Source organism: Somniosus microcephalus, chromosome 2 (genome assembly GCF_052327205.1).
Source record: "Somniosus microcephalus isolate GS21.2 chromosome 2, FLI_Smic_1.0, whole genome shotgun sequence".
NCBI classification, from domain to species: Eukaryota; Metazoa; Chordata; class Chondrichthyes; order Squaliformes; family Somniosidae; genus Somniosus; species Somniosus microcephalus.
The window spans coordinates 295,389,532-295,401,240 of record NC_140988.1 but is presented as its reverse complement, the minus strand read 5'-3'; the positions used below and the strand labels follow the sequence as shown (position 1 = coordinate 295,401,240).

At 45.7% G+C, this 11,709-nt stretch overlaps 1 protein-coding gene across 2 annotated transcripts in view; it reads left to right on the top strand.

Moving 5' to 3' along the window:
- The first annotated feature begins 1,282 nt into the window (after nt 1–1,282).
- Nucleotides 1,283–11,709, top strand: part of spag8 (sperm associated antigen 8) — a 76,856-nt gene continuing 66,429 nt past the window's right edge. The window contains exon 1 of one of the 2 annotated variants that reach the window (XM_085973327.1): nt 1,283–1,676. In XM_085973327.1, coding sequence (XP_085829453.1) covers nt 1,350–1,676 — 327 coding nt within the window. In that variant the 5' untranslated portion in view covers nt 1,283–1,349. The remainder of the gene's footprint in view (nt 1,677–11,709) is intronic. The other variant, XM_085973320.1, reaches the window with a different exon arrangement.

Here is an 11,709-nt window from a genome sequence, read left to right as displayed (position 1 = left end):
TCATCCTCCGCCTTTTCCGCCACCTCCAAAGTGATCCCACCACCAAACGCTTCTTCCCCTCCCCTTTCAGCATTCCGTAGGGACCGCTCCCTCCGAGACACCCTAGTCCACTCCTCTATCACCCCCAGCACCCGTTCCCCTTCGCCCGGCACCTTCCCGTGCAAGCGCAGGAGATGCAACACCTGCCCTTATCCCTCCCCCCTTCCCACTGTCCAGGGCCCCAAACACCCGTTCCAGGTGAAACAGCGATTTACTTGTACTTCTTGCAATCTAGTATACTGTATTCGTTGCTCACGATGTGCTCTCCTCTACATTGGGGAGACCAAACGCAGATTGGGTGACTGCTTTGCGGAACATCTCCATTCAGTCCGTAAGGATGACCCCGAGCTTCCGGTCGCCTGTCATTTTAATTCACCGCCCCATTCCCACTCAGACCTCACTGTACTCGGACTCTTGTATTGTTCCACGGAAGCTCAGCGTAAGCTCGAGGAACAGCACCTCATCTTCCGATTAGGCACTTTACAGCCTTCCGGACTCAATATCGAGTTCAACAATTTCAGATCATAACCTCGGCCCCCATTACATTTTTACTTATTTTTTTATCCCCACCTTTGTTTTGGCCCTTTCCCACCTCCCCCCCGCTTTTTTTTCTCTCCCACATGGCAGCTGTCTCCCATTCTGCCAGCGCATTTCACACCTAATCTAGAGCCGTCTTTTGTCTCCACTAGTCCTATCACCATCTCGTCTCGTTTTGAATACCTCTTAATGTCTCTTCACTTCTCTTTTGTTCTCTCCCAGCCTGGCCTTCAGTCTTGACAAAGGGTTTGACCCGAAACGTTGACTCTATTTTCTCTCCACGGATGTTGCCTGGCCTTATTATTGGAGGCCATCAATATAAGATAGTCACCAAGAAATGAAATAGGGAATTCAGAAGGATCTTCTTTAGTGGTGAGAATGTGGATCTCGCTACCACAGGGAGTGGTTGAAGCGAAAAGTATAGATGCATTTAAGGGGAGGCTGGACAAGCATATGAGGGAAAAGGGAACAGAGGGTTATGCTGATAGAGTTAGTTGAGGATAGATGGGAGGTGGCTCCAGTGGTGCATAGACGCTGGTATGGACTGGTTGGGCCGAATGGCCTGTTTTTGTGCCGTATATCCTATGTAATCCTCTGTAATCTGTAATGATCCGCCAGGCCCAGCGGGCCGGCTAGGCCGGGCTCTGTGTTTACAGTTGCTATGGTGAACTCATGAGGTTTGCTCTTCAGTGCGCAGGCGCCGGGTTGGTTTCCTAGCAACGGTTTGTAGTCGGCGGCCCGGTGGCTCCGGCTCCCTGCCTGCCTGCCGGCCGATGGAGCAAGCGGTGTGCGACGAGTCCTCTGCAGCCAGGCTACCCCTTCCCGGTAGCCACAGCGAGGGAGAGCAAGCGGAGACAGGGGCCGGCGCCAGTGGTCCCGGGCCTGACGCAGGAAGGCGGCGAGAGCAGGACAAGTACGGATGTCCGAAGTTAAGTGAAACGCAGGGTGCAGGAGGACGGCAGGGGTGGGAGATCTGCGAATGTGAATGTGAGGAGGATGGCGACGGGCAGGTTTCGGCGCAGGCAGGGGACGATGCAGCGCAGCAAAGCAATGAAGATCGCAATAAAAACAAGTGTCTGATCGGGAACTGGCTGGAACAGGTACTGATCCTCAAGCAAAGAATTGATGTGCAACTCCCAGAATTACTGTGCTTTGCAGTCAGCAGCAACCACAAATTGTATTTATATAGCGCCTTTGACGTAGTAAAACATCCCAAGGCGCTTCATAGTTGCTCTCCAGTATCTTGACCCAATGGCTATTATTTGTGTGAGCCTTGACAACGAGCACTGTCAGACTGTTTTACTCTGAAACACCTTCCTGCACCTTAGGGACACTATTGACATGAAAATTGATGTTATTTCAGGCCGGGAGACTCAGTTCTGGGGATGTCCTGAGGATATGAAATGCTACATAAGTGAAACCTTCCTTTTGTGCTTCTGTAATCCGGGGGAGGGTATACTGAGTATATCCATGTTTTATTTTTAGAGGTTACTTTTGACAACATATAATCGAGGGTGCATATACCCACTTTTTATTTTTGAAGGCTAAGGTCCTGATTCCAAAAGCACAAAATGACAGATCACAGAAGGGGTTCTGAGAGGGTGTGTTCTGGGTTTCCTGTTGGAGGAGGATGCTCTTGTAATAATGTTATTAAAATTAGTTGATGGCATCACTATGTGACTAGCTGACAAGTATGAAAGAGACTGACATGGCAGAACAGGTCTGCCAGCTTAGGAGGTCCCGAAATTCATTTTGAAGGGTGGAAGATGCCTGTGCGTGAATTCTTTTAACGTGGGGTGGCAGTTGCACACCAGCTATCACACGGGCTTGACAGAGCAAGTTCTTGGTCCAATGGCAAGGGGATCCAAAACGATTGGAGACCAGGCTCTGCTACATCGACCTAGCACACACACACAAACATACTCCTACTGTCATAGAAACATAGAAGATAGGAGCAGGAGTAGGCCATTCGGCCCCTCGAGCCTGCTCCGCCATTCAATGAGATCATGGCTGATCATCCAAACTCAGTACCCTGTCCCTGCCTTCTCCCCATACCCCTTGATCCCTTTAGCCTTATGAAATATATCTAACTCCTTCTTGAATATATTTAATGAATTGGCCTCAACTGCCTTCTGTGGTAGAGAATTCCACAGGTTCACCACTCTCTGGGCGAAGAAATTCCTCCTCACCTCTGTCCTAAATGGCTTACCACTTATCCTTCGACTGTGACCCCTGGTTCTGGACTCCCCCCGCTATCGAGAACATCCTTCCTGCATCTAGTCTGTCTAGTCCTGTTAGAATTTTATAAGTTTCAATGAGATCCCCTCTCATTCTTCTAAACTCCAGCGAATATAAGCCCAATCGACCCAACCTCTCCTCATACGTCATTCCTGCCATCCCAGGTATCAGTCTGGTGAATCTTTGCTGCACTCCCTCCATGGCAAGAACACCCTTCCTCAGATAAGGTGACCAAAACTGCACACAATACTCAAGGTATGGTCTCACGGAGGCCCTGTACAACTGCAGCAAGACATCCTTGTTCTTGTACTCAAACCCTCTCGCTGCAAAGGCCAAAATATCATTTGCCTTCTTAACCATCTGCTGCACCTGCATGCTTACCCTCAGCGACTGGTGCACAAGGACACCCAGGTCTCGTTGCACTTCCCCTTCTCCCAATCTATTGCCGTTCAGATAATAATCTGCCTTCCTTGTGGTGTATGTGCCTTTAAGAGCAATTATGGTGTATGTGCCTTTAAGAGCCCCAGGTGTGCGTAATGCCGGTAATTGCCACTTGGGCTATATAAGCCTGTGTATTGTGTATATCCTTTAGAAACCCCCCCCCAGACTTGCTTAGTAAATACCTATGAACCAACTCCTGTCTTCAGTGTCTTTATCTACACACGGACACTACAGTGGCGACGAAGTGGAAACGGACTTAGCTGCAATTCGGCAGCACCTCAAGGACATCGATTCCTCCAGCGTCCAGAAGACGCAAGGAAGTAAGAGAAACTGTGGTTTCACCAGCTGGCCAAGCTGGTGACAGGTACTGCGCTAATCCTTCCTGGGCATCAGGCTGGAGCTCCAGCGGCGGGCTCTACAGCTAAGACAGGCAGCGAAATCAGAGGCAAGCAATAACGGACTGGGAGGGTGCACTCGAGAGACGGCCGGCGCGGCAAGCAGGTCAGCGTTTAGACCTCCGTCGGGAACGAGTCTCCAACAGTGAATAAACAGGGTTGTTATCGGTAGCAGCGGCGGGAAAGCGCGGGAAGCGCCATATCGTTGCTACAGAGAGAAAAAAAAAAAGCGCGGGAAGCGCCATATCTTTTCTGAAATGCCTAAATCTGGTAATATTGAGGCTTTTGATGGCGAAATAGAAGATTGGACCACATACGTGGAAAGAGTAGAGGTTTATTGCACTGCAAATGGAATAGCAGATGAAAAAAAAGCTTCAGTACTTCTGAACTTAATGGGCGCGAAGACATACGGGCTGTTACGAAATTTAATCACTCCAGCCAAACCAAAGGACAAGACTTTTAAAGAAATTGTCGATACCCTGCAGGAGCATTTAAATCCAACACCGCTGCTGATAGCGGAACGATTCAAGTTCTTCAAGAGAAATCAACACAAGAATGAAAGTAACGCTGATTACCTAACCGAATTAAGAAAGCTATCAAAGTACTGCCAATTCGGAGCAGGACTATCGGATTATCTTCGAGACAAATTTGTTTGCGGTCTCTTAAGTGAAGGAACACAAAAAAGACTGCTTTCTGAAAAAGATTTAACATTGGACAAAGCTTTCAGTATGGCTGTATCATACGAAGCAGCAGCAAAAGGAGCTGCAGAGATACAACAAGAGACACAGGACTTCGGCACCCATAAAATGACACAGGAGTTCGGAAGATGTTATCGCTGCGGCAGATCCACCCATAACCAGTGGGACTGCTGGTTCAAGGGCAAAGCATGCAGGCAATGTGGTAAGATTGGACACATTGCACGGGTATGCCAATCTGGACAAAATAAATCCACTGACAGAAAACAAAAAATCAATAAAGAAAAGTACAGGAAGGTACAAATGATGGCGGACAGTAGCTCCGAAGACCAGAATAGCGATAGCGACTCCGGAAACAAGAGACTAAGCTGTCTCAAATTACATAATGTACTTGCCAAAGAGGATTACCAAACCATTTGGGTTACCCTCACAATAGCAGGGTCCCCAGTTAAAATGGAGCTAGATACAGGATCAGCTCTAACCGTAATAAATCGACGAGATTACGAGAGGCTATTTTCGCATATACCTCTAAAAGACACATCCATGGGAGTGGCCCTCATCTCCCTGGCAAAGGGTGCACATCGACTTTGCTGGTCCATTTATGGACTTAATGTTCTTAATCGCAGTTGATGCACACTCCAAGTGGCCGGAGGTAATAAAGATGTCCTCCACCACCACGGAAAAAACCATCACAGTATTAAGGACCATATTTGCCAGGAATGGGCTGCCGGAGCAGATATGTTCTGATAATGGACCGCAATTTATGTCCGAAGAATTCAGAAAGTTCTTAAAGAACAATGGGGTAAAGCACTACACGTCCGCCCCATACCATCCCGCCACCAATGGATTGGCTGAAAGGTTTGTCCAGACCTTCAAGAAGGCCATCAAGGCCATGGGTAATGAAGACATAAAACTTCAGCACAAGGTGGATAACTTCTTATTTGCATATAGGAATGCAACGCATATGGTTACTAACCAAACTCCCGCCATGATGTTCTACAATAGAAACCTAAGATGCCGGCTGGATTTGGTCAAGCCCAACATCCGAAGGGACGTGGAGAACCGGCAGTTTCAGGGCATGAATGAAAGGCCAACTAGGGCCTTCCAGATAGGCCAACCGGTTTTGGCCCGGGACTACCGTACCGAGAAATGGCAGCCTGGAACTATCTGCACACGATTAGGACCACTGATGTATACCGTGGACATCGGAGACAGCATAATAAGGCGCCATGCTGACCAAATCATCAAGTCATCCGAAAAGGGACAACCTACACCACCACTCTATACATCTAACGATGAAGTAGAGATACCCATATCTACCTCCGATCCGGTGATACTGGAACCCGATGAACCCGACACTGGCCTTCAAGCCGAACCAGCCTTGCCAGAAGAACCTACTACACCACCAGAAACTACTACACCCCCGAGGCGTTATCCGGACCGAGTCAGGAAGCCTCCTGAGAGACTAACTTATAATTAATTAATACAGCAATGTATATTATTTTGCATATAACATGTAATTAATAATTACTTAAAATATGATGTACTAGTTAGCTAGAAGGGGAGGAATTGTGGTGTATGTGCCTTTAAGAGCAATTATGGTGTATGTGCCTTTAAGAGCCCCAGGTGTGCGTAATGCCGGTAATTGCCACTTGGGCTATATAAGCCTGTGTATTGTGTATATCCTTTAGAAACCCCCCCCAGACTTGCTTAGTAAATACCTATGAACCAACTCCTGTCTTCAGTGTCTTTATCTACACACGGACACTACATTCCTGTTTTTGCCACCAAAGTGGATAACCTCGCATTTATCCACATTATACTGCATCTGCCATGCATCTGCCCAATCACCCAACCTGTCCAAATCATACTGGAGTTTCTCGGCATCCTCCTCATAGCACACACACCCACCCAGCTTTGTGTCATCTGCAAACTTGGAGATATTACATCTAGTTCCCTTGTCTAGATCATTAATATATATTATGAATAGCTGGGGTCATGGGATTGATCCCTGCGGCACCCCACTAGTCACTGCCTGCCACTCAGAAAAAGACCCGTTTATTCCAACTCTTTGCTTCCTGTCTGCCAACCAGTTCTCTATCCAAGTCAGTACCTTGCCCCAATCCCATGCGCCTTAACTTTACACGCTAATCTCTTAGGCGGGACCTTATCGAAAGCCTTCTGAAAGTCCAAATTCACCACATCCACTGGTTCTCCCTTATCTATTCTACCAGTTACATCCTCAAAAAATTCCAGTAGATTAGTCAAGCACGATTTACCTTTTGTAGATCCATGTTGACTTTTTCCGATCCTGTCACTGTTTTCCAAGTGCTCTGCTATTACATCTTTTATAATGGACTCTATAGTAATCTGGGATGTTATGATTAAGGTTATCCACCAGGTGGTGCTGTAACCAATGCTGATGCTAAGGTCAGGTGTTGCTTCCTATTAAGGTCAGGGGTTAGCTTCCTGCTAAGGTCAGCAAAGGTGCAATGCCTGGAAGCAGGCCTGCCTGGTTGTCTTGCAGTCGTTCAATAAAGTACTCGTCTTAATCCTCATACCTCGCCTCTTCGAGTTCCTTGTCTCACTACATGGATTTATCACATTTGGCGATGAGGTAAAACAGGACCCTGAATAAGAGAAGCCTGCCAGGACATTTAAACAACAAAATCACGAGCTGCTGTTAGTTACCAGTTGGAAGAGAGCATGGCTGCCACGGTAGGAACGGTCTCCGCTTTTGATATTCAAGCACAAACTTGGGAGGAATACTGTGAAGTGTTGGGTTACTTTTTCGAAGCAAATGAAATAACTAGGGCTGTAGAGAGGGCTTTAAACTAATTAGTGGGGGGGAGGTTTTAAGAGAGCGAAAAATAAAAATGACAGCGGAGAAGGCAATAGAGCAAGGTAGCAGTGGGGAAACTAAAAACCAGAGCGTGACAGGAAGGGACAGAATGTATAATGATAAAGGTAAAGTAGTAAAAGTGGTAAAAGCAGGAATAAATTGTCAGAAAACATATTTGAAAGTTCTTTATCTGAATGCACGCAGCATTCGTAACAAAATTGACGAGTTGACGGTACAAATAACTACACATGGGTATGATCTGGTGGCCATTACGGAAACATGGCTGCAAGATAATCATGACTGGGAACTAAACATACAAGGGTATTTGACAATTAGGAAGGACAGACAGAAAGGAAAGGGAGGTGGAGTTGCTATGTTAATCAAGGATGGAATCACTGCAATAATCAAAAATGATATTGGGTCAAAGGATCAGGATAGTGAAATAGTTTGGGTGGAGATAAGGAATAAGAAGGGGAAAAAGTCACTAGTGGGCGTAGCCTATAGGCCTCCTAACAGTTGCAACTTTGTTGGTCGGAGTATAAATCAGGAAATAGTTGGGGCTTGTAATAAGGGAACAGCTATAATCATGGGGGATTTTAACTTACATATTGACTGGACTAATCAAATTGGGCATGGCAGCCTTGAGGAAGAGTTCATAGAGTGTATTAGGGACGGGTTCCTTGAGCAGTATGTAACTGAACCAACCAGGGGACAGGCAATCTTAGACCTGGTCCTGTGTAATGAAACAGGATTAATAAAAAATGTTCTAGTAAAGGATCCCCTTGGAATGAGTGACCATAATATGGTTGAATTCCAAATTCAGTTTGAGGGTGAGAGAGTTGGATCTCAAACCAGCATACGGAGCTTAAATAAAGGAGACTATGAAGGTATGAGAGCAGAATTGACTAAAGTGGACTGTGAAAACAGATTAAAGTGTAAGACGGTACAAGAGCAGTGGTCTACATTCAAGGAGATATTTCACATCTTTCAAGATAAATATATTCCACTGAGGAAAAAGGGGAGTAAAACAAAAGACAGCCATCCGTGGCTTAGTAAAGTAATAAAGGATAGTATCCGACTGAAAACAAGGGCATATAAAGTAGCCAAATCTAGTGGGAGGATAGAAGATTGGGAAGCATTTAAAAGCCAGCAAACAATAACTAAAAGATTAATTAAGAAAGGGAAGATAGATTATGAAAGTAAACTAGCAAAAAATATAAAAACAGATAGCAAGAGTTTCTACAGCTATATAAAAAGAAAAAGGGTGGCTAAAGTGAACGTTGGTCCCTTAGAGGATGGGACCGGGAAACTAGTGGTGGGGAACATGGAGATGGCAAAGACGCTGAACAAATATTTTGTATCAGTCTTTACAGTAGAGGACACTAAAAATATCCCAACACTGGATAAACGGGGCAAAGGGGGGGGGGGAGGAGCTAAAGATGATTAAAATCACTAAGGAGATGGTACTCAGTAAAATAATGGGAATTAAGGCGGGTAAATCCCCCAGACCTGATGGCCTACATCCTAGGGTCTTGAGAGAAGTGGCGGTAGGGATTGTGGATGCATTGGTGATTATTTTCCAGAACTCCCTGGACTCAGGAAAGGTCCCGGCAGATTGGAAAACTGCTAATGTAGCACCCTTATTTAAGAAGGGAAGTAGACAAAAAGCTGTAAACTATAGACCAGTTAGCCTAGCATCTGTGGTTGGCAAAATGTTGGAGTCCATTATTAAGGAAACAGTAACAGAGCATTTGGATAAACATAATTTAATAGGACAGAGTCAGCATGGTTTTATGAAGGGGAAGTCATATTTGACAAATTTGCTCGAATTCTTTGAGGATGTAACATACAGGGTGGACAAAGGGGAACCAGTGGATGTAGTGTATTTGGACTTCCAAAAGGCATTTGACAAGGCTCCACACAAAAGATTACTGATCAAGATAAGAAATCACGGGATTGGGGGTAATATACTGGCATGGGTGGAAGATTGGCTATCTAACAGAAAACAAAGAGTTGGGACAAATGGTTCATTCTCGGGCTGGCAATCAGTAACTAGTGGTGTTCCGCAGGGGTCAGTGCTGGGACCCCAACTATTTACAATCTATATTAACGATTTGGAGGAAGGGACCGAGTGCAACATATCCAAGTTTGCCGATGATACAAAGATGGGAGGGAAAGCAATGAGTGAGGATGACATAAAAAACCTGCAAAAGGACATAGACAGGCTAAGTGAGTGGGCAGAGATTTGGCAGATGCAATATAATGTTGGAAAGTGTGAGGTTATGCACTTTGGCAGAAAAAATCAAAGAGCAAGTTATTGTCTAAATGGCGAGAAACTGGAAAGTACTGAAGTACAAAGGGATCTGGGGGTCCTGGTGCATGAAACACAAAAAGTTAGTATGCAGGTGCAGCAGGTGATCAGGAAGGCCAATGGAATCTTGGCTTTTATTGCAAGGGGGATGGAGTATAAAAGCAGGGAAGTCTTGCTGCAGTTATACAGGGTATTGGTGAGGCCACCCCTGGAATATTGCGTGCAGTTTTGGTTTCCATATTTAAGAAAAGATATACTTGCTCTCGAGGCGGTTCAGAGAAGGTTCACTCGGTTGATTCCGGAGATGAGGGGGTTGACGTATGAGGAAAGGTTGAGTAGGTTGGGACTCTACTCATTGGAGTTCAGAAGAATGAGAGGCGATCTTATCGAAACATATAAGATTGTGAGGGGGCTTGATCGGGTGGATGCGGGGAGGATGTTTTCACTGATGGGTGAGACTAGAACTAGGGGGCATAATCTTAGAATAAGGGGCTGCCCTTTGAAAACTGAGATGAGGAGAAACTTCTTCACTCAGATGGTAGTAAATCTATGGAATTTGCTACCCCAAAGAGCTGTGGAAGCTGCAACATTAAATAAATTTAAAATGGAGATAGACAGTTTCCTAGCAGATAAGGGAATTAGGGGTTACGGGGAGAGGGCAGGGAAGTGGACGTCAGTCTAGATTCGGATCAGCCATGATCCTATTGAATGGCGGAGCAGGCCCGAGGGGCCGTATGGCCTACTCCTGCTCCTACTTCTTATGTTCTTATGTAAATGATGCCAGAAAAAGGAAAGCCATTCTGCTTAGGTCAGTGGGAAGCCAAACCTACAGTTTGATGAAGAACCTGCTCGGTCCTGAAAAGCCTGGAGACAAATCATTTGTTGAATTAGTGGCTGTGCTAAAAGAACATTTCAACCCTAAGCCTAGTGAGATTGTACAGCGGTTCAAGTTTAATTCAAGGAACAGGAAAGAGGAAGAGAGTGTAATGGACTATGTAGCGGTGTTGCCTAAATTGGCACAAGATTGCAATTATGGGAACAACCTGAAGGAAATGCTGAGAGATAGGCTAGTTTGCGGAATAATGGATGACCGAATGCAGCACAGATTATTATCCGAGACTGGGCTTACTTATGAAAAAGCATTGGAACTTGCTCAAGCCATAGAGACAGCGAACCGAGATGTAAAAGAAATACAGGGTTCAGACAGGGCTAATGCTACGCAAGTTGCAGGTCAGGTTGTTGTGCATAAGTTGAACATGTGTCAGAAACCACAACGTGAGCATGTGAAGGCATGTTATAGATGCAAGGGCGATCACCTGGCGAGTGAATGCCGGTTTCTGGAGGAAAAGTACTACAAGTGTGGGAAACAAGGACGCATAAAACGAGCTTGCAGGGCGAAATCACCTGTGGAGGAATCCAAACCAAAACGGGGAGGACAGCAAAACCAAGGGAGAGAAGTGAAAAAACATGGAGCACACTGTGGTGTATGTGCCTTTAAGAGCAATTATGGTGTATGTGCCTTTAAGAGCCCCAGGTGTGCGTAATGCCGGTAATTGCCACTTGGGCTATATAAGCCTGTGTATTGTGTATATCCTTTAGAAACCCCCCCCCCCCAGACTTGCTTAGTAAATACCTATGAACCAACTCCTGTCTTCAGTGTCTTTATCTACACACGGACACTGCACACACCACATCAGCGGGGAAGCTGAGGAAGAAGAGGACATGTTCATAATGTATGGCATGTTAGAGAACATTCCAAAAGTGGCTACTATCACATTGCAACTGACAGTAAATTACTCTAAGGTGAACTTTGAAGTGGACACAGGATGCGGCGTGACCATAACGAACAAGCCAGAGTACTCAAAATTGTGGAACTGTGCAAAAGTTCCAGAGTTAAAGCCTTGCTCCCTGCATCTTAAAACATATACAGGTGAACGAGTAGCGACATTAAGTACAGCTAAGGTAACTGTGCAACACAGGGACACAGTGGAACAGCTACCTATAGTTATAGTATCGGGTATCGGACCAAACCTGTTAGGTCGGGGCTGGATAAAAGAACTTAAATTAGACTGGGGAGCAGTACATCAAATAGATGCGGGCAAACAGTTGACTTTGCAAGAAGTGTTGAGTGAACATGAGAATTTGTTCAAGGAGGAACTTGGCACCTTTAATGGCCCCCCAGCTAAGATTTATGTAGTCAAGGAGGCACCG